Here is a 24,092-nt window from a genome sequence, read left to right as displayed (position 1 = left end):
TCCAAGTCTTGGCTCAGCCTATCCTCCATGTCTAGAATGAATGAATCATTGAATTAAGCATTTATTAAGCACTTGATGTATACAAAGCACTGTGCTAAATGCTAGATAGAAGAGAGGCAGTCCCTGCTCACATTCTAATGAGGAAAGACAACACATGGGGAAGTATTAGCTGCCAAGTCAAATGGAAAGGTCCCATCGTCCTTAGGATGGAGCAGCCAAGCAGATGATCTTGTCTCTTATTAAATGGCATTTTCATTGATAAAAATCACAGCAGTCTCTGATGTTGAACCATTTGATAGTGCCAAGGTCTTTGGTGACAAGAACGTTCTTCTGGGGGTCTTCAGTGGCTGTGGATGTAGTACCTACCAGAGCAGTTGCCCAGTTATATCTTCCCAGGATATGCTAGAAACATTGACATTCCCAAGGTTCTGGAGCTGGGGCTCCTGGACCATCTTCATCAGGCTCAAAGGGGAGATGGAAGTCAAGGTAGTAATAGTGGTTTGACTTTCCTGACACAAGCTATCCCTCTGTCTCTTTCTCAGGGTGTCTTGCTGTTTTAGCCAGGCTGGTTTATCTGCCTGGAAGGGTCTTGTTCAAAGGTATTGTGGAAATGCTAGTCAGATGAAATGGGTTCAAATCTTCCCTCTTCTATTTGCATAACCGTGGCAAATTGCTTATCTTCTCTGTGCCTCAGTTCATGGGATCATGGACTTAGAGACAGGAAGGATCTGAGAGTCCAACGAGTGGAACCCTCTCACTATTTTTCAGATAAAAAAACTGAGACAGGGTCCAAGAATTGGAATCCAAACCCTCCTGACTCCAAGGGTGCTGTTCTATCTCTTTTATGGTTTGCTCATCCCAAAATGGGAGTGTCTCAAGGTCCCTTCCAGCTCTAAATCTAGGATGCTATGACCTCACACCCACCTGTTGGAATCCTGTCAAAGTTCAGAACATGTTCCTTTCTGCCCCTCCCCCACTGTTCCCATCCTTCCAGCTATTAACATTCCCCTTCCCACCCTTCTCCCTGTCCCCAACAGAATGTGAATTCCTGAGGGCAAAGACTGTTTTCATTTTGGTCTTTGTAACCCAAAACTCAGCACAGAGTAGGTACTTTATGCTTCTTTCTTTCCAACGACATGCCACACCAGTGTGCACCAGTATGATAAAGAAATGGCAGATCTGGGACAAATTTTCCAGCCTGTATATTTAGCACAAATTTAGAGATGAGAAAGATAGGTTTTTGATTGTGAAGAAAACATCAGGCATGTTGTGGTCCTTTCCCAGCAGACAGGTAGTTCCCAAACCTTTTCCCTAACCACCACCAAGATGAAAGAGCCTGGGTAGAGTATCTTGGCCCCAAGGTCAGCACCAGCCCTGACTACTGTGTTTGGTTTCAAAACAGAAATAAAACCATAATTCCTTTCCTTTCATGATTAAGACATAGGACAGGTCCCAAAAGATCAACAGAAATCACATTGTTCTCTTGCAGTGAGGGTAATTCAAGCAAACACACTTCTTGGAGTTCTCCTGAGAGTCTAGGAGTGTCTCCCACTAACAAATATCACAATGACATCCAGGGAGGCACACAGAATCAACACCAAATTCTATAAATAAGGTTAAGTCACACGTCAAAACAAAACAAAACAAAAGCCCACACATTGATACAGTAAAAAACCAAACTAAACACACACACACACAGTAATGAAATAGGACTTTTGGTTTCCAATTTCCCAAAAAGAGATGGGAGAACTAAATATCCTAAATGTGTTTGAAGGCTGTTCTTCCTTGAATCTTTCTTTTGTATTTTTTCACCTCTTTTGCCAAAAATGAGCCAAAGCATTTAGTAACCAAAGACACCAAGGTCTTGGAAGGCCTTGGCCAATGATGCCATCCAGTAGGGGTTCCAGTGGTACTGACCACATGGCACTGCTTCCAAGGAAGAGACTTGAACTTGACCCAAGCCTGCCCCTAAAGAAGGTGGGGGGGTGTGCTTGGGTCATCATCCCATGTCCCTAGAGCACTAGGCTTTGACTCAGGAGGTCTGGATTCGAATATCAGCTCTGACACCGGCCACATCCTCGGAATCATATCACTTCACTTCTCATTTTGCATCAATTAAATGTAGATGATGATACTTGCCTGGCCTTTTCCACAGGGCTTCTGTGAGGTAAGGGCTTTGTAAACCTTGAAATATCATATAAATATGAAATTTTGTTGTATACACATCCTTCCCCCTCCTTCCTCTCTACCTATCATACTGAAACTGCGCCAGGAACAATCAACCTGATGTGGGTGTAGGACTTCCTGATGGTCACACTGCCATGGTGGGAGACACCCCTGGGGAGCACACACTCCTCCGTCAGTTTCTGAGTCTCCGTATCCCAGCAGAGTACAGTGGCAATAACCTCATTCTTCTCATCCCTCCCCCCAGTGATGTATAGCCTGTTGTTACAAGGGGAGATCCCGCAGCTCGCCCGCTCCTGGCTGAGTTGGGTCACCAGGCACCAGCTGTCCTCCTGAGGGCTGTATGAATACAAGGCTTTCATGGCCCCACCTATGAGAGAAGAGAGATGCCAGTTGGTGTCAATTGTGTTGGACACGTACACCAAGCTGCTCAAATCAGCCTGGCAATTAAACAAATCAGTTCAACAAATATCATTTATTAAACCCCTGCCATGTGTTGGGCACCAGAGACAGAAGAAAAGAGAAACTAGCCCCTGCCCTCCAAGGGCTTCTATTTTAAAAGTGGGGTTGGGGTTGGTGTAGAACAATTGGTGCTTACTATGTTCCTGGCTGTAGGATGCCCAGACAACAGAGACAGAGTCCTAGGGTTCACGTTCTAGTTGAGGGAGACAATACACACACACCATAGGCGTGTGAATACATGCATGTGTGTGTGTGTGTGTGTGTGTGCATTTATATAGAGAAGTAAACACAAGGAAATTTGAGAAAAGTGAGTTACTAAAGAGGGAAATAGAGATGAAAAGAATTGTTTGGGGGAGGTGGCACCTAAGCTGAGGGAGGGAGGGAGGGAAGAAGGAAAGGAAGTAAAGAAAGAAGGGAAGGAGGAAAGAAAGAAGGAAGGAAAGGAGGGAGAAAGGAAGGGAGGGAGGGAGGATACAAAAAGACACTGAGTCCCCGTCCTCAAGGAGTTTACCAGCTAATGCGGAAGACAACTTGTAAACAAATATAGACAAAGTGAACCATAAACAGGATCAACAGAGGAAAAGTCCTGGAATTAAGAGTGAAGGCTTCCTGTAGAAGGTGGGATTTTAGTTGGAACTTAAAGGAAGCCAAGGAGGGAAGTTGGTGGAGCAGAGAAGGGGGAGTGTTCTAGAGAGTGAAAATAGCCAGAGAAAGTGCGCAGAGTGGAGAGATGGAGGGTCTTCTTCTTAGAACAGCCTGGAGCCCAGTGTCTCTAGACTGAAAGAGTCCATGTTGGGGAGTAAGGTGTAAGAAGACTGGAAAGATAGGAGAGGTCTTGGTTGTGAAGGGCTTTGGAGGTCAAACAGAGGTTTTTGTATTGGACCCTGGAAGTGATAAGGAGTTTATTGAACAGGGCAGGGTGGGGGTGAATTGAGGTGTTTGTTTGTGTTTGTGCATGTGTGTGTATGAGAGAGAGAGAAAGAGAGAGAGCTGCACTTTAGGACAATTAGGTAAGAGGATGGACTGGAGTAGAGAGAGACTGAAGGCAGGGAGACCCCCCCCCCCCACACACACACACACACACATACACAGACACACAGTAAGCTAATGCAAGAGTCCAGAACTGGGGTGATAGGAACCTGCACTTAGCATAGTGCCTTGCCCAGAGTAGGTGCTGAATAAACATTTACGAATAGAGTGAGTGAGCGAGCAGTGGTGGTGGAAGAGGACATGGTCCGGAGACGTTGCAAAGGTGAAATCAGCAGGCCTTGGCAGCAGTTTGGACATAGGGAATGAGAGATAGCAAGGAGGCTAAGATGACACCTATGTCATGAGCCCAAGGGAATGGAAGGATGGTGTAGCTCTCGACAGTAAAAAGGAAGGTAGGAGAGGAGGATCTGGGGAGGATAGATAGTGAGTTCTGTTTTATATTTATTGAGTGTTATGGGAGAAATATCTCCTCTGAGTTCATGTGGTAGGTATTTTGCTGCCAAAATGTATTTACCATAATGGAAATTATAGAGAGAAAAACTCAAGTTTTATTATTATGTTCAAGCAAAGATTTAGGCATCAGAGAAAACCTGAACTATCATTAGGATTCTAACAAGTCTTCTTATAGGCAATATTACATCTGAGCGACACAGAAAGAATTCATTTAATTATTGCAATTTTGTACATTCCTTCTTAGGTCATAAAAAGTCAAGAAAAGGTAGATCAATAATCCTATACTTCCTTTAATGTCATGAAAATTGAACAGACTTAAAGAGAGTCATCATCTCATATATCCTCTAAGGAAACAAGTTTCATCAAACTCTACAGATGACCTAAGTCAGGTTACAGATTAAATTCCACTGAGAGGGCTCACAAATAAACTGAGTAGGAAGAGACAGTTGAGATTCTTCTTAGGTCCCCTCTGGCTTTGTCCCTATGACCTTAGGGTATGTAAATGATTAACTGTTAATGATTAAATAAGGAATAATTTTACAGATGAGGAAACAGAGGCCTACAGAGGTTAACAGAAAGCAGACTTTCAGTCAGATGAACTTTCAGTTCATCAAAATTTGTAGAAGGAATAAAAAGAAAGAGAAAAACATTCTCATTAACCAAGTTCAGGATGGCTACAGGAAATCCAATTGGAGATGGGAAATTGGAGGTCAGCAGAGAAACTGGGGTCAGATTAGGTAGACCTGACAACAGGACGCTGGTTGTTATGAGGTATTCAAGTGCTATATAAGTCATAGTGTGCTATGTAGGTGTGAACTAAATAATGGAATAAATTCCCATTTATAGAACTGGCTGAATCCAATGAGCAGGCTGAACTTAATCGATAGTCTCCGGAGTTTTTTCCAAATTCAGATCTAAGATCCTATGACTTCCTCATGGTCAGTGTGATATGGTAAGAAAGAGCACAGACCCTAGAGTTAGAGGATCTGGGTCCAAATCCTGCCTGGGTTCAAATGTTTGCTACTTAGGTGACCCTAGGCAAGTCACTCCACCTTGGGCCTCAGTTTCATCACTAGAATGAGGGGACTGGACAAGATGGGATTCAGGGCTCCCTTTAGTTCTGGATTTCTGATCCTCATAGTCCATCAACGTCATGATAACTCCCAACAACCCACTTACCAACAACATAGATGTGGTCCCGGAAGCTGACGGCATTGATGCATTTAGCCTCCACTGGCATGGATGATTTCAAACACCACTTGTTGGCTGAAGCATCATAACACTGAGTCTTGTCCGTTGCCAGTTTTCCATTGGGGCCTCCCCCAATCACATACAGCCTCCTTTTATGGCTGGTAGCAGCAAAGGAGCTCACGTGGATCAGCAGAGGGGCTGCCTGGACCCCAGGAGAGGAAGCAAGAGGGTTGTGTCAGCATCAAAGGGGAACAGAGTCAGTCTAGTTCTCCAATACCCTCCTGGCTACCCCAACTCTTTCACTCCAGTAGATTAGATAGGGTGTAAGGCAGTGGAGAGATGACTGGAGGACTTAAAGAAGGAGGATCTGGGTTTAAATCTCAGTTCTGCCTTTTCATACCACCCTAGGCCTCAGTTTTACCACCTGTTAAATGAGGAAATGGGACTAGGCAGCCTTCGATATTCCATCTGGACTGTACTAGATCTATGAACTTGAGAATCAAAGAAGGACTAAAGCAGCTGCAGCAGCTGAGCTACCTGTCCTTGTTCCAGAGGTTCTACCTCTTCAGATGGGATGTGACTCAGAGGAAAGCATCCCTTATCTCACAGAGGAGGAAACTCAGCCCAAAGAGATCAAAGGATCATCCATTTAGATCTGAAAGAGATATCAGAAGCCATGAAAAGCAACTTCATCATTTTACAGAGAAGGAAACTGAGGCCCAGAGAAGTTGAGTGACTTGCTGATGGTCTCTTGTGGAATTTGAACCCAAGACCTTGGACTCCAGAGCTAGTGTCCTTCCTGCCATCCCCTACTGCTTCCACCTAACTCCTTTCTTACTGGATCTCTATGTCATGCTCTAGGGTGGTGCTGAACTGACAGACACACCCTAAACCCAGTAGAGACAGAACAGATTTCCTTGTTCTCACCTAGAAACCATTTCCCAACTTCAGTCTAATGAGTCATTGGCTCTGCACAGACTTCTGCAAGTAGATAGCCAAGACCATATTAAAAAAAAAAAAAGTCTTCCCCACAAATATTCATGACAATGCCACAATGTCAACACATTCTCTCCCCTACCCTACTCAACATTTCAGACCTTGTCTTTTTAGACCAAACGACTTCTTTTACATAGCAGAGTCAAATCTCATTTCTGATCCCTCCTACGTTTGTGACCTTGGGTAAGTAACTTAATCTCCCTAGGTCTTAGCCTCTTCATCTAGTCCTGAGACAGACAAGATAACTTCTGAGGTCCCTTCCTGTTGTAAATCTATGGTCCAATGCCCTCTGGTCCAAATAGGGAACTCCATGAAGCAGGGTCAAGCAGCAGTAGCTCAGGGCCATGTTCTCTGCCCTTCTCCCTCCTTCCCCCAGAGCAACCCATCCAGGCAACTCAGGCTCTAGCCCTGAGATTCTCTGGAGATCACAGGATCTTAGATTTAGAGCAGGAAGGGACCTTTGAGACCACCGTATCCAACTTTCTCATTTTACAGATGAGGACACTGAGGTACAGAGAGACCATTTGCCCAGGACCCTGCAGCTACTATATCTTCCTGACTCCAAGGGCAATGCCCCATTGTGACCAGTGGCACCACTCGTCCAATACTGTCAGATTTGGGGGTTTTCCACATTTCAGTTTTTATTCTTGTTTTACATTAAATGCTGGAATGGCTTTTGTCACTATTGCTGAGTGTCAGAAATCTTTGATGCCATTTTGCTGAATGAGAAAAAGGAAATGACACAGGACTTGGGACCAAATCTCAACTCTGCTTTTTACCTACAAATTACTTAAACATCTTTGGGTCTCAGCTTCTTCAGATATAAAATGAGAGAGATTGGACCCAATGGCCTCTTTGTTCCCCTCTGGCTTTGCCCCCGTGACCTTAGGTTATGTAAATGATTAACTAATGATTAAATAAGGGATGATTTTACAAATGAGGAAACTGAGGCCTACAGAGGTTAAGTGACTTGCCCAAGGTCATATAGCTGCATTTTTGAAGGCAGATTTGCCCGACAGGTCTCCCTGGCTCAGATCCTACCCCTCTAATCACTGTACCACATTGTCTAATGCCACATCCAGGTACAAACACACCAACTGACAAGCAAAAGAAGACAGAGCATAGGAGAATTCCTTGTGGACATGCCCATGATACTGCTCTGGAAGAGACAGTCTGTGCTCTTGCTGAAGTCATTCTCTGTTGGCATCTGAAAGATTTCCCTCAGTGGGTGCTACTATCACCACATCCTGAAGGGAAGGGTATAGATGGTAAGTGACTGGCCATATCCCTGACCTTCTAGAAACAAGCAAGATACCACAAAATGGGAAGGCAAAGATAGAGACTGAACACAAGAATTTAAAGAATTTTTTAAGGCATAGAATTTTTAAGATAACTCAGGAAAAAAACATTTAGACTTTACCTCTGACCAGCAGTTATGAAAAGGGTCATATGTTTCCACATTATTAATTCTCTGTAGGCCATCAAAGCCGCCAATGACATAGACTTTGCCACCCAGAACTGCCATCTTGTGTCTCCATCGGCCAAAATTTAAATATTCAATTTGGATCCACTTGTTGATGGAAGAATTATATTTCCAGACATCCCGTTGTGTTTCCTTACCACCTACGGTGGAAATAAGACGTGAGTTGTTGGATGAGAAACTTTAAAGCTCTATGTCCAATCAATGGAGCAGTGATGCAAGTAAGATCTTAGAACTATAAGACACATGATTCTGCTTTTGAGGCACTGAATCTCATAAGCTCATGGATCCAGAGCCGGAAGGGGCCTTGGAGAGGAGATCTGATTTGAGCCTTCCTCCCCACTTTATTGATGAGTAAACTGAGGTTTTGGAATATTAAGTGCCTTGTTCAAGGTCTCACAGGAATAAACATCAAAGGTAGAATATGAACTCAAGGTTTCCAACTCCAGAGTCAAAATCCTTTCCACTGTGCCTGATAGAGTAAGGGCTTAATAAATGCTCATTGACTGTGCCAAAGTACCTCCTCTCCTACTTTGACAGGACCCATAGCAGGAGAACATAAGGGCCATGAGGGCAGCACTGCTCTACCTTGTCTGTATCCCAAACACCTTGTATAGAATAGATGGTTAGCTGACATTGACTTGAGTCAAATTTCTGAACTACAAATAGAGAGCAGTGTAGATGACGCTGTAGAATCTAGTGCCTGACTGCTTGTTAAGGCCTAGAGCAGGGCTTCCTGACCTCTTTCATGCCCTGGAGCCCTTGGGCAGCCAGTGTGGTGAAGCCTGTGCACACTTCTCAAAATTACATCTTTAAATACATAAAATGAAATGTTACATAATTGTATAATATTACAAAGGAAACCAAAAGTTAATAAAAATAAGGATGCTATTTTTTCCCATTCGAGTTCATGGATCTCCTGAAATCTGTCCAAGGGGTTCCCAGGCCTCCAGTTCAGACCAGCTTGCCTAAAGGTACCCCCTTTGTACTTTCCCTTCTCCCCCAGCTCTAACAGATCTCTTCAGAGTCTGGCACCTGGTAGGCTTCTCAATTTCTCTCTGGTACATGTACAGAAAGTATCATTATGGCTTTGGAGCTGTAAGGGGTATCTACATTAGGGGTAGATGGGCTCCATCCCAGCTTCTGGACCTACCCTGTGGTGGAGGCAGTGGACAAGAGTGCTGTGTCTGGAGTCAGGAAGACGTGAGTTCAAATCCAGCCTCAGACACTTACTAGCTATGTGATCTTAAGCAAGTCACTTAACCACTGTTGGCCTTAATCCTTTGGAGAGGGAAATGGTAAAACCACTCCAGCATCTGTGCCAAGAAAAGCCCATAGATAGTCTGGTCAATGGGGTCATGAAGAGTCAGACGTAACTGAATGAACCACAAAGGCACCCTACCTGATATGTAGACTTCATTTTTTAAGGTCACGCAGGCAAACTCCACCCATTTTTTATTCTCACTCTCTGATTCCTGCTCCGTAATGGGGAGCTTGGCTACTTCCAGACGACTGCGCCTCAGTGGGTCCAGGCAGGTCACTTCAGCCACAAATTTCTCATCTTTGGTGCAGCCTCCAATGATCATAAAGACCTCAGACTGAAATTCATGCATCCTAGGCTTGGTTCTCTCTGAAATAATCTAGAAATCAAAGAAATATGTCCTTTAAAAGTCCTTTAAAAATTTGGATAGTCTTGATAACAGCTAATATTTGTAGTTCTGCAAAATACATTAATTCACTTCAAAAAATATTGAAGACTCAAACAACTCATCTTCCTGGACTGACAAATGCGTAAAGCATTTCATGTCCCCATTTCTTACCTCCAGGAGATTGATAGAGGCTTGGAGACTCGCACCTGTGTCTCTTGGCACTGTTATAGATGACTCTATTAAAGAAAGTCTATTCTACAAAGAAGAATGGGTATGGTTGGTCTGAACGGGACATTGCGTGACTCCTAGTGAATAACCCAGGCCCTGGCTCAGAAACACTTGCTTTGTAGATGAAGGGTGACTAAGGCGTGCTCCTTTGTATTTCTATTTCTTTGTGTTCCTTATTAGTTCTGTGATGTTCAGATTGCTTCTATGGCTAGTTCTTTGTCTTGTTTTTCATTAAGTTGAAGAAGGGTGTCATAGTGCCTGGAGTGATAGACATGGAGTCAGGACAAACTGGGTTCAAATCCAGCATCGGACACTTACTAACTGAGTGGCCCTGGCTGGATCTTTGACTTAGCCTTTTCTGGAATCCCATTTTCCCCATCAGTTAAATAAGGATAATAATGAAACCAACTGCATAAGGTTGCTGTGAAGACCAAAATGAGGCACTGTTTGTAAAGCATTCTACAAACTGTGAAGTGATGTGGAAGTGTGAACCGTGCTGGTGATGATACATGCGCTGGTAAATTTAGACTTGCGAAGTCAGCATGGGTCTTTTTTTCCCCCTTTACTGTTATTGCAATTACAAGCACTGGCCACAAGAGGGTAGCACCATCATTCACAAGTTTTGAGGGTTAACCAGGTTCAGTTTATTTGAGGTCAAGATCCCAAGCATGAGGGTTCCATAGGATTATAGATTCAGAGCTTGAAGGGAGCTCCCCATTCTACAGATGAGGAAACTGAGGCAGGGAGAGTGAAGTGATTTTCCCATCATCACATGAGGAGTAAGAAGCATGGACAGGATTTGAACTGCAGGACCCTGCTCTCCCTGCCCAGCCTGCACTGTGCCCCTAACCCCTACCATACCCCAAGGAATAGTACAGAGTCATAGGATTCAGAGGTGGAAGGGAATTTGGAGATCATCTCTATGATAGATGGAGATCCTGAATCTTGAGTTGGAAATCATCTAGTCCAACCTTCTCATTTTACAGAGAAGGAAACTGAGGCCTAAAGAGATAAGCTGACTGATAGAGCATTTACTAAGGGCTTACTCTGTTATTAGCACTATGCTAAGGCGTGAGAATTCAAACATAAACCAAAAAGAAAGATTTGTCTGTGTCTTCAAGGAGCGTAGTAGGGGAACACAACATAAAGAAGTGGGGAGATACCCACTCAGGGGCAAGGTGGAGTCTGGGGCGTCATGTGCTGGTCTGTGTCTGAAAAGGGCATGGTGGCTAAAGTTAGGGCTTACTTCCTGGAATGCACTAGGTGTGTGTCCGATGTGGGATATGAGCTCAGATCTCTATCTGCTACAGCGAGCTGCCTGTCATCATCACCATCATCATCATCACCATCACCACCACCATCATCACCATCACCATCATCACCATCATCATCGCCATCATCACCATCATCATCACCACCACCATCATCATCATCACCACCATCACCATCATCATCATCATCGCCATCATCACCATCACCATCATCATCACTATCATCACCATCACCATCACCATCATCATCACCGTCACCATCACCATCACCATCACAATCATCATCACCATCACCATCATCATCACCATCATCACCATCACCATCACCATCATCATCACCATCACCATCACCATCACCATCACCATCATCATCACCATCATCACCATCACCATCACCCTCATTCCTATTATTAAGAGTAGATGCAGTGAGTAGAGAGCCTTCTCTCCCTCCTCTTTCTAACCCCCTCCCTAAAATCCAAAGCATCAAACCCCACTTGTTCTTTTGAGTTGTCAGTCCCATTTATCACTCCTTTCCACCTCCCTAGAGCCCACAGGTCCCACCATGTTTGCTGTTGCCTTGCTTCCCTCTCTCTCTTTTTTCTGCCTCACACTTCCTCATTCCCTCAGGGCCACACTCTAATTTCCAGTATTCCAAGGTATCAATTAGCAAATCTTAAATATTTCTTGTTCTAACTTGCTAATGGAATCCCAGAACTCTCCACATAACTCAGATTTCCAAAGAGGACTTTTTTTTGCCTGGTCTAGGACAAATTATCTTAGACTTCCCATGGAACCAAAAGGGAAACCTTCAGGATACAATAAATAATTACTGTAAGCCTGACAGTGTAATTTGAGCCCCAAAAGCTCTAGGGATGAGGGGACCTTATTTACTTATGTAAACAAAATAAAATAATAAAAATGACAACAAAAGGCAAGGTGACTAAGTGGAGATTGAGCCTGCTTTGGAGTCAAGAGGGTGAGTTCAGGTGCCCATCTTTGGCAAAAATCACTGAATCTCTCAGGGTCTCTCCCTCCCCCCATCATCCAACTCATTCCCTATGCCACACTGCCCACCCTAACTCTCTATGCCTATGACTTGCAGACCACATGATAATCTACATTAGCATAAGAAATTTTCTCCTTGAGAGATCTCTATATGCTAAATGAAATCCCATGTTTGGTTCATCTCCCCAGATATGGCCTAGTTCCACCTTGATTTCCCTGAGGCTCTTACAGATTCATAAATACATGGGACGTAAAGCCAGAGGGTTCCCTACAGATTTCTACTCTCCTCATTCTATAAAGGAGGAAGCCCTGACCCAGACAGAGGAAGTGCATTGTCTACGATCACATGGAGTTAGCAGCAGGGCCAAGATTCAAGCAAGCACAGTGTTGGTTTGCTCTAAATAGCTCTTGTTTTGGGCCCACCTCATTGCCAGATAGATGATACATCCTTGCCTCCTGTAGAAGCGAGAAGACCTCAGGGCTTTGTCGAATAAGTGGGTCTGCTTCCACCGTCTCCACAAAATACCAAGGGTCTAGAAGAGGCAGGCGGACATTCTCAAGGACACGGGGGAGCAAACAGAGTCTCTCGGACTGTTTGTGCCGGACCCAGCACATCACCATCTCAAACACTTGGGATTCCTCAGTAACATAGAGGTCGTCACTCTGCAGAGTATGGTGGAGGGTGTCCACCGGGAGCTCCAGGAATTCATCATAGTTCAAGATTTGAGTGAAGTTCTGAATGATGTAGCCTTGAACTTGTTTCTTTAAGTGGTCCAAGGAGTGTGTATCTGCCAGTCTCAGGATCCCAACACAGTTTTCAGGATTGAGGGCTTCAGTGAGAAAACTGGCACAGGCATCTACCATCCTAAGGAACTGCAAGGAACACCATGGAATTAGAACATGTCAGAAAGGGATTAACTCCTATTTCATGTTTTTGGGTTGTCATGGGATCATGAGGATACTCATAGACTTGCAGGACTTTAGATATTGAAAGACCTTAGATATAACCTTGGGCAAGCCACTTTTCCTCTGTGGGCCTGTAATGGCAAGTAAAATAGAATCTTTTGCTGTTTTTGTTTTAGTATAATCAAGAAGTATAATGCCTCTATTTGAATGTGATTAAGGAGGATCTTTCCCCCCCATTGTCAGACCTGGGAAGATCTGTAGGAAAGTCTAAGCCTTTTGTTAATGAGGCACTGGTTCTTGAGGGATGTGATACCCTCTAGCTTGAACAAGTGCATAAAGACTCTGAGGGTGAGGCTGACTGGAAGTGTTTGTTTGGCCAGATGAGGACTCTAGGAAGTTACCAAAGAGCCCCCTCACCCTTCTGTTTGAAAACCCAGATGTCAGTGCTTCCCTCTCTGATAACTATGGTCAGACAGTTGGGGTCCGACTGTCTGTCAGATTCAGGCAGAGGAAGCCATGTCTGTTGATCTTTAATTTCTCTATATTTTTTTTGTAGTTCTGTGCTGACGTCCCAAACTAGGTGAATGATATATGAGTTTGGTTAAAGGAATGATACATGTGCTTGATTAAAGTGATTGTTAACCCCTCAAAAGTTGCCTTTCCTTTATGAATGCAGATCGAAGGACCTGTGATAGTAGCCCCCCCCCCCCGTGTATGTTGGCATGTTTACTGATACAGGGCCTCAATTTCCCCATTTGTAAAATGGAATAGATGGCCTCTGAGGCCTGTTTCAAATCTAGATCTAAGAAACTATGATCTAGTCCAACTCCCTTATTTTACAGATAAGGAAACTAAGGCCTAGAGGGTTCCCAAGTTCAAATTTCACCATGTCATCTGGCTTAGGCCACCACCTTCAGCTTTATTATTCCCATTTCAAGGGCGAAGAGACTGAAGTGTGCTGAGACAGCACTCAGCATAGTGCCTGGCACTCAGCAGGTGCCAAATACATGCTTGTTAAATTGAATTGTCGGGCAGTTCTGAAAGACTGCCTACTGATTTTGGGAGAGATTGTAGTCTACATTGGCAGAATGAGGAACCATTGGCCTACAATTACAGGCACTTGAAGTGTGAAGCAAGTATGAATGTCCGAATGTCAGGGATATTAATTTCCCTTTACGTATTTTTAAAAATTGATATATTTTGTTTTTTCATCATCTTTATTTTCAAATGTATACCTGCTCCTCTCAAGAGAACCATCCATTCTTTATAACAAAGGATGAGAGAGAAAAAGGGGGGGGGGGAGAGAAGGAGGGAAGAGAGCGAGAGAAAGAGGAGAGGAGAGGGGAAAGGAGGGGAGGGGAGGGGAGGGGAGAGAGAACTAAAGAACAAATTAACTGTTATTAACTGAGGGACCCATAGTCCCTCAGCCCTACAAAGGAAGGAAAGGAATGCATTTACCCTTCTTACTATCAGGGCCAAATTTGATCATTAAACTTCAGTTCATCTTCATCTGTTAAATATTTGTGTTTATCTCACTATCATTTGTTTGTCTATCATCTATCTATCTAGACAGCAATATCAAAATATAAGTGTGTATCCATAGCGTTAGGTAAGTAATGGTTCCTGGTCATTTAGAAACTGTGATACTCATCATCAGAATGTTTGACACCAATCTGTGGTAATGGGCATGCGAACGGTTGCTCATCTCACCTCCACCATTGCTGCTCAGCAGCCTCTCCTCTAACATTCAGAGTATCCAGGCTTATCTTCGACTCCAGCTCCTGGTAGCTGCTGCCAACCCTCATGACACTTTCCCTCCTTTCTTGGTGAATCTTTCTCCTGGCCCACAGTCTTTCTCTCCTTGCCAGTTCTTGCTCTCATACTAGGAGAATGAACATGTAGATGTTCCCACAAAACACCCTAACTTCCCTGTTCCTCTTTCTAGTCACTTCCCATGACCACCTACTCCAACTCTTTCTTCTCATTTCCTAAAGACTTCTCCCCTATTTAACCTCATCTGCATGCAGATGGTCACGTACCCTGAAATTCCTCTGCCTGATCATAATCTTTTATCCCTTCTGTCTTACAATCTCTAACCCTGTTCTCCAGCCTCTTGGTGACTTCCAATTCCCTTCTGTCTTACAGTCTCTAACCCTATTCTTCAACCTCTTGGTGACCTCCAATTCTTTGACTCCTCAATTCTATCCTCAGGCTACAGCCCCTACTCTGGCTATACTGTCCTCCTTTCCCTATCTTGATCCCCTGGTGAACCAAGTCCCTCCTACACTATGCACTCAAGTCCTTTGCTCTTTAGCTCTATCTCTGATTCTGCCTTGCCAAACACCAACCTGAGATTATTTCCACCATTAGCCTCTTTTCTCTCCTATGCTGCCAAACAGCTGAAAAAAATCACAGAACTGTGCTGACTTGAGTTCTCTGCAATTTATGTTACACCATCTCAACCAGACCCTTGGCAGCAAAGCAATCTTTTTGCATCTCCCTGATCAGCTGGCTCACCCCTTCACTGTGATTGTGGTTCCAGACTTTCTCATTCTTCTATAAATGTCCCAAAGCATTCCCTCCCCCACCCTCTCAGCTAATGACCTTGCCCCAAATTTCATTTGCTCTACTCTCATCTTATGGAGTTCCCTCTTCTCATTCCACAACATTCCCCTACTATCTCCTCCTTTATTCCTGTTTCTTAGGAAAAGGAGGCCTTCCATTTGCTCAGGCAACTCCTTATCTATCTTATCCTCTTAAGCAGATTGTTCCCTCCATCATCCTCTCTCCCTATCTTAACTCCAGTCTCTTCCAGCTTCCCTTCTGCCTACTGACATGCCCATGTCTCTTCTATCCTTAAGAAACCCTCACTTGGTCCTGCCATCCCCACTATCTGTCATCCTGGATCTCTCCTTCCATTTGTGGTCCAATTTCTGGTGAAGGTTGCCTACAATGGGTGTCCCCCACCTCACTTCCTATCTTTCCACTTTCTTCTAAGCCCTCTGCAATCTGGCTTCCAGCCTTGTTGTTCAACTGAAAGTGTTCTCTCCAAAGTGACCAGTGATCTCCTGGCTCCATGCCTTTTCCTTGGCTGTTCTCCATGCCTGAAATGCTTTCCCTCTTCATCTCTGCCTCCTGGCTTCCTTCAAGATTTAGCTTAAAACACATAGCTACAGGAGGCCTTCCTTAGCCCCCTCTCCAACTCTCCGTGGCCCCTTCCTTCTGAGATTATTCTTAATCTAATCTGTACATACCTTGTGGCTCCATAGTTGCTTATCTCCATTGGACGGTGAGGTTCTTGAGGGCAGGGACTATTTGTATCTTTCTTTATACTCCTACCAATTAGCACGGTGCCTGGCACATAGTAAGTGATTGATAAATCACTATTATTATTAACTGACAATTAATTGGATGTATGTGGGAGGTGAAGGAGAGAGGAAAGTCAAAGGTAATATGTTCACTTTGAACCTGAGAACCTAAGTGATGCTACCATAAGATGGAAACTGGGGAGTTGGTAGAATGGGTCCACTGGAGCGGGCGGCAGGATGAAATGCTACACAGAGCAAGAAGGGGAATGAAGACAGAGAAAAGATGACCTCATGTCTGAGAGAACAGCTTCCTGTAGACTGGAGTGTACCTTAGGGCAAAGGGGAGGAGCTGTAAGAAAGGGAAGGATAGGAAGAAGAATTCATATGGCCTCCCTAAGCCTGATTTCCTTATCTGCAAAATGAGGGTATTGGACAAGATTACTGATAACTCTAACTCTTGGAATCTGACTACAGCTCAAACTCTGACCCTAACCCTAACCCTTCCAGCCAGATCTATGATCCTTTTCTGTGACTCTAAGACCCAGGCCTGTCCGTGTGGTACCTTTGAATCTACTTGTCTCTGGTTCTTCTTCTACCTCCACCCAGGTAACGAATGACAAAGATGATGATGATGGTGATGATGATGATATAGTAACTTGAGGTCTACAAAGTACTTCACACATATTATCAAATTTGATCCCTACAACAACCTGGGAGGTAGGTGCTAGCACTCGTGTCATTTTAGAGATGAGAAAACCAGGGCTGAGAGGGGTTTAAGTAATTAATAGACTCACAGCTAGCAAGTGTCTGAGGGAGGTTTTAAACTCAGGTCTTCTCCTGCTCCAAGTCCAGAACTTTCTCTATTACACTGCCTGAAGGTCTAGGTAAATTCTGTTAGAGTGTGACTTTATTTAGTTTCAACATTTCAGCTCAAAGGGTAAAAATAAGTGAGACTCAGTTTTCAGGCCACCTGCAGCCCACCTTCAGTGGGTTCACTTCTCTCTACAGAGGCTGCACAGGGTGTCCCAGGCTCACGTGCTCCATTCACTGAGCGAGGACTTTCCGGGAAGGTTTCAACTCTTCACCTGCTTTTCGGGCTATGGGTTGTATTACTAAACTGGGTAAGAGTCTAAAAGTAGCCAAAAGACTGTTGCAAACACCCCACCTCCCACAGGTGCTGTGGTCCTGGCTTCTGGTTAGCTCCTTCAATTCAATACAAAAATATGTCGATGGTCCAACTCTGACCTCTCAGCGTACCCTGATGTTGCCTCTGTAACTACGTTTCTCTATGTATCAATAAGTCAATCGACTTATTGTTGATTTTTTAAGTGCCTACTATGTGCCACTAAGGCATACTAAGAGAGACCCCTTGCCTTCCAGGGGTTTCCATTGTAATAAGGGAGATAAGACATGCCCTTCCTCTCTAATTCCTTGTATCTCACTTGTTTCCCCATAGAATATAAGGTCTTCAAGAGTAGGGACTGTTTCCTTCTTTGTTTTTGTGTCCTAATCTCTTAGTACAGTGCCTGGCATACAGTTGGTGCTTTATAAATGCCTGCTGGTTGGTTATGTACAGGTTGTTCCCTATCCCTGATAGAATGGGAGCTCCATGAGGGGAGAGAATGTTCCCTCCATGGCTTTGCATTCCCAGTGCCTAGAGATGTGTGTGGCACATAGCAGGTGCTTTATAAATGTTTGCTGATTGATAGAAACAACATGTATGTAGATTAGTGTATATATCACATATAAAGCAAGCATCAGGAGACCTTGGTGCGAGGGCAGCAACCTCTGGATGGGAGTAGGCAAGGCTCTGTGCAGAGGGCATCCCCTGGGCTGAGTCTTGGAGGAAACCATGAGAAAATGAGTCACAATGCATTGCAGGTGTAGGAAAGAACTGGTGCAGAGGTACAGTGGCGGGGAGGCAGGGGGAGATGGAGTCTTGTATAACAGGCAACAAGAGCAGAGAGGCTGATCCATAGACTGGATGGGAAGCAAGAATGGGTGATACAACTAGAAAGACAGAAGGGGTCAGGGTATGAAGGGTTTTCAGTGCCAAACAGCACACTTGCACTTGATCCTAGAGGGCTCCAAAAAGGGAGCCACTGGAGTTTTTGTGTATAGTGTGACATTGTCAGACTTGAACTTTAATAAAATCATTTTCAGTCAGTCAATTAAGATTTATTAAGCGGACCAGGCTCTGCACTAAGCTCTGGAGATACAAAAAGAGGCAAAAGATGGTCCCTACCTTCAAAAAGCTTACATCTAATGAAACGTGCAAACAAATATATTCTAAGCAAGCTAAGTACAGGATAATAAGAAATAACTAACAGAGGAAAGCACCAGAATTAAGAGGGGGTGTAGACGGTAGAATTTTAGTTGAGCCTTAAAAGAAGCCAGGGAGGTCATAGTCAGAGCAGAGCAGGGGGAATATTCCAATCATGAGGGACCACCAGAGAGAATGTCTTATTCTTGGAATAACCAGGAAGCCAGTGTCACTGAACCAAAGAGTACACATAGGAGAGGAAAGTGGAAAAAGACTGGAAAGGTCACAGCTATGGGAGGGATGCGTTGGAGGGAGAACACTTGAGTCAGGGAGACCAATGAAAGAGACTACTGCAGTAGTTCAGGTTAGAGCTGATGAGGACCTGGAACATCATACTGACTGTGAGTAGGGAGGAGTCTGATGTAAGAGCTGTTATGGAGGCAGAAATGACAACATTTGGCAACTGGACAAATTATATGGGTGAGAGAGATGGAGGAGCCAGGAGTGATTCAGAGGGCATTTACCTGGGTGACTGGAAAGATTGTGGTACTTTTGACAGAAATAGGGCAGCTCAGGGTTATTTGTTTACTTGTTTTTGGCATTACCATCAGTACTCATCTATCTCCCTCCACAACGCTCCTCCCTTCCTTGTAACCAGACACCCCCACCCCGTAACAAGTAAGTATAACCAAGCAAAACAAATACATGTTTAATTGGGCACGTCAAAAAACATATGTCTTATTCGGTACATAAAGTCTGCCCTTTTCTGCCAAGAGTTGGGAAGCATGATTCATATTTTCTTGAGTTTTGATAGGTTACTATTGATCAGAGTTCCTAAGGCTTCCAAAGTTGTTTCCTTTTACAATTCACTGCATAAATCATTCTTCTGATTTTGCTTACTTCACCTTGCATCACTTCATGCAACTATTCCTAGATTTTGCTAAATCCTTCACTTTTGTCAATGAGTGTTAACTCATTGATTGACTGATGATGGGAGATGAAAAGCTTAATGAATGAGTTAACGGGCAGAATTCCCACAAGGACTTTATTAGTTATACTGTGGCACCTCTCACAACTTCCTTACCAAACATGAAGCTTTTCTGAGGCAGGCATGCCCCAACCTTCAAGCAGGCACAAGCCCCAGGGAAAGCACAAGCTTTTGTCATCTTAATAACAGCCCATGCTCAGGTCTAGACAGGGCATTGAGACAAGAATCAACAAGTTTCTCGGAGTTCTGAGTTTCTGTTGACTATCTCACTGGATCTTTCAGTTCACCCACCTGGAAGAGGCTGGCAGCTTCCAAGACCCGCTGGACATTTTGTTTGGTAATGAGAGCCTTACTTGTGTACGTATAGTCTAAGAGAATATTCATAGTTTCTGCATCCACGCCTTTGATGATGATTTTCTTCTCATATTTCTCCTTTAAGTCATTACAGAACATGGCCCTGAAAGAGAAATAGAGGCAGTCCCCAACTTACATTATGTATAACCCTTTCTTCCATGATAGTCCCCTTTGAGGCCCTGGTGGGTCCCTCCCTTCTCCCTACTACTTCTCCTTGGACTGGTACAGGAAAGGCTCTGTACTGAGTCAGAGGACCTGGAGAGAGAGATCCCTGGCCTTGATCAAGAGCTGTCTTTTGTACTTAGAATAGAATCCCAGGATTGGAGCTGGAAGGTATTGTAGAAGTCATTAAATCTGATCTCCTTTTACAGAGGAGAAAATTGAAACTCAGAGATTAAATGACCAAAACAAGAGTCACACAACTAGTAAGTCTCTGAGTTAGGATTAGAACTCCAAGTCCAGTGCTCAGCCCACAATGACCACCCTGTATTTCTATTTTTGGATTATAAGGGAATGTTACAGTGATCTACCATGTAGTCCCTGTGGATGATGTTACAAGGCCTAAATGAAAAAAAGAAAGGGAAAAAGACTCATAAGAAAGAGTCCACTTATTCATCTTTCATTTCCCTTTTGTGGTATTAACAGCAAAGACAACGTACTTTAAAAAAAGACCCTTGCATAAAACATCCAAAGAAAACGCTTTTTGAAAAAAAAAAAAAAAGGCTATATTCTGAGCTCTGTAGCTAAGCTTTCTCTGCTACCGGAGACCTGGTCAGAATCACAGCTGGAGAGAATGGAAGAGGAAGCAGATAATACATTCTTAGGGCCCATGTAATGAAAGAAATGAAGTTAACTGAAATTCAATGGAGAGGATTCAATTATCAGCAGGAATGCCTAACCCTTTGGCAGAGCCTATAACTAGGAATTTTGAAACCATGGAAAGCAGAAGGATAGGCAGAGATCTGGAGGAGAAAGATGCCAGTGGACAGAGGAAACACTTTGTGGAATGCTGGTATGGGCATCTTGTAAATGTCAGTGTCCTGTGAAAAAGTCCTGTTTGCCTGCCCTAGTTAATGTCTCTGCTTCCTCAAATCCCTGTGCTCACCCTTTCCTCTACAACCTAATCTCCTGAACTTTCAGAGTCCCTGCTGCAGGAAACCACCAGCATTTGGGAGCAGAGCAAGGATCTGCACTCAGACTGCCACTATGGCTAGAGATGGAGAGCCACCAAGCCTAATGTAGACATGAGAAATAGGTTTCCATATCCTAAGTGGGAAACCTTGACTGCATCTTCTTATACAGAAACATCGTTAGATGTAGTCTTAGGGGAGAACTGGTGGAACATCAGAGTTTAAACCTATTATGGGCTAAATGGGTCTTTGGAGACTAGCCTGGAGCCCCAATCACCATAATGCATGACATAACTTCTATGAGGAAATTTGCTTCATGTTTCTAACCACAATAATGATAAAAACATCTGCATTTATTCACTTATATTTATGTCACATAGACATACATATCCTAATTTGCTCCAACATTAGAAGGTAAACTTGCTTAGATGCTGAATTGGAAATCCTGAAAATCAAAGGAGAGATTAATAAAACTGAAAGAAAACTATTGAACTGATAAATAAAGCTAGGAGCTGTTTTAGGAGTTTTAAAAAAAACCCGACAAATAGATAAACAGTTGGTTAATTTGATTTTAAAAAAGAAAGAAAACCAAATTACTAGTATAAAAAAAGAAACAGGTTAATTCAGTACTAATAAAGATGAAATTGAAGCAATTATTAGGAGCTATTTTGACCAATTATATACCAATAAATCTAACAATCTAAGTGAAATGGATAAATATTTGCAAAAAAAAAAAAAGTCCAGATTAACAGAAGAGGAAATAGAATATAACATTTAGAAAATGAAATTGAACAAACCATAAATGAGCTCCTTAAGAAAAAATCCCCAGAAGCAGATGGATTCACAAGTAAGCTCTACCAAACATTTAAAGAACAATTACTTCTAAAACTATTTGCAAAAATAGACAAAGAAGGAGTTCTATCAAATTTTTTGTATGACACAAATATGGTGCTGATACCTAAATTAGGAAGAGCAAAAGCAGAGAAAAAACTAGACACCAATTTCCCAAAGGAATGTTGATGCAAAAATTTTATATAAAATACTAGCAAGGAGATTACAGATTATAATTACAAAGATTATACACTATGCCCAGGCGGAATTTATACCAGGAATGCAAGACTGGTTCAATATTAGGAAAACTGTCAGCTTAATTGACCATATCAGTAACAAAATCAGCAAAGATCATATGATTATCTCAATAGATGCAGAAAAAGCCTTTGATCCAATACAACATTAATTCTTACTAAAAACTCTAGACAGTATAGGAATAAATGGAGCTTTCCTTAAGATAATAAGTAGTATTTATCTAAAACCATCAGCAGGTATTATTTGTAATGGGGAAAAATTAAAACCTTTCCCAATAAGATCAATTATTTTTGTTACTTGTATCTCCAATGCTGAGCATAGAGCCTGGCATACAGTAGGTGCTTACTAAATACTTGTTGATTTCTTTTGATCTGTTTGTTCTTTATGTAGCATTTCAGCATTCACTTTAATTCAATAAACATTTAATGCCTACTGAGCATCAGGCACTGATTGGGAGTGCAACTCAAAAACCAAACAGACCTTGGCATTAAAGAGTTTCACCTGGGGGGCAGGGAGGAATCAAGGAACATTATGTACGCAGGTAAGTAAATACAAAACATCTATGTATACGCACATGCATGCATACAGCATGTCCCAAAAGTCTTAGTGTGGTTTTAAGTTTGAATAACTTCAGAAGTATAAATGCCAGAAACTTACAAAATTGGTATCTGAAAGTTTATTTAAAACTTTAAAATATTTATATGTTTCTTATTAAAATTCAGCATAATCACTCTGTGGGAAAAGAAGTCAAACTGAATTAGGTATAGAGAGAGGTGATCTGTGTTAGAAGTGATACAACTATAAGAACACTGAAGGACTGATTTATAAAGTGTCAAAAGACAAAGAAATTGCAATTTCTTTATACTAGTAATTTGGTTTTCCTTCTTTTTTAAAATCAAATTAATCAATTGTTTATCTATCTGTTATTAATTTCAATTTGTTATTGATAACAAAAAAGTGACCAAGAGAACATCAATAGCTTGTGATCTCTATGTCTACACTCTCTTATCTATACAAAATCTTTATGAGGATTTTCTATATATGAACTGAGGGCATCCTCCATGAGGATCTTTGGAGGGAACTTGCAAACAGGCTTTCTCAGGTGATTTTTTTGGTTGCGGGGGGAGGCAATGGCCCAGGATCACACAGCTAGTAAGCGTTGGAGGCCAGATTTGAACTCAGGTCCTCCTGAATCCATTGCACCACCAGCTGCCCCCTCAGGTGATTTTCTACAATAGACCACACCTTTCCATATCACAACTGACTGAAAGATATAGAGAATGTTACGTTTCGTTGTGTTAATCATTTCTGGATTACAAACATGAATTAGACTTGGTGGAATGAATCACCACCTCACAGGCTCTTTTTCAACAAAGTTATTAGTTTTGTGACCCTGGGCAAGTCATTTACCCCCATTTGCCTCAGTTTTCTCATCAATCAGATGAGCTGGAGAAGGAAATGGCAAATGAATCCAGTATCTTTGCCAAGAAAACCCCAAATAGGGTCACAAAGTTCACCAGGACCATTCCAGATTCCTTGAGGGATATAACAACACAAATAACATTATCCACAACTGTGTGGACAGGGAGATGACTGCCTGCCAAAGCTCTTTACCACTTGGATGGAGGGATTCTGTGTGTAGGAGTGGTGAGGTGCTTCAGGTGCTCCCATTTGTAGATGACGCTATGCTGCTTGCATCAGGCCCCAAGACATTTCAGAACCTCCTGGAAGAGATTTATAGTCACTCAAAGGAGCTTGGCCTGATCATCCACACAGGAAAGACCAAATGGATGAAGAATCTCCATTGCGTAAATATCAACACGCACTGGATAGCCTTGAGAACTTAACTGACCATACAAACTGGCACAGTGGATAGAGTGCTGGACGTGAGTCAGGAACAGGAGTCCAAATCCTGCCTAGATATTTACGAGTTGTGGGACCCTGATCAAATCATCTCTGTCTTTCTCACTTTCCTCATCTGTAAAAATTAGCACTTCCCCCTCCAAGGTTGTTGTGAGGATCGAATGAGATAATAATTGTGGAACTCTTTGCAAACCATCAAGCATTATAGAAATACTAGCTTGATGTTTGGGGCAGTGTATCCGGGGCAGACAATACAGACAGATAATGAACTGGAGGCCCAGAGGA

The 24,092-nt window shown here is 42.9% G+C and overlaps 1 protein-coding gene across 1 annotated transcript in view; it reads right to left on the bottom strand.

The window, feature by feature from the left end:
• Positions 1–1,185: 1,185 nt before the first annotated feature.
• KLHL6 (kelch like family member 6) overlaps positions 1,186–24,092 on the bottom strand; it is a 35,146-nt gene continuing 12,239 nt past the window's right edge. The window contains exons 2-7 of the mRNA XM_072640355.1: positions 19,666–19,831; positions 12,333–12,782; positions 9,159–9,396; positions 7,697–7,899; positions 5,269–5,482; positions 1,186–2,554 (exon numbers count right to left, since the gene is read on the bottom strand). Coding sequence (XP_072496456.1) covers positions 2,253–2,554; positions 5,269–5,482; positions 7,697–7,899; positions 9,159–9,396; positions 12,333–12,782; positions 19,666–19,831 — 1,573 coding nt within the window. The 3' untranslated portion in view covers positions 1,186–2,252. The remainder of the gene's footprint in view (positions 2,555–5,268; positions 5,483–7,696; positions 7,900–9,158; positions 9,397–12,332; positions 12,783–19,665; positions 19,832–24,092) is intronic.

Source organism: Notamacropus eugenii, chromosome 2 (genome assembly GCF_028372415.1).
Source record: "Notamacropus eugenii isolate mMacEug1 chromosome 2, mMacEug1.pri_v2, whole genome shotgun sequence".
Classification (NCBI taxonomy): domain Eukaryota; kingdom Metazoa; phylum Chordata; class Mammalia; order Diprotodontia; family Macropodidae; genus Notamacropus; species Notamacropus eugenii.
Note: the sequence above shows the minus strand (reverse complement) of the source record. Positions and strands in the feature narration are given on the sequence as shown.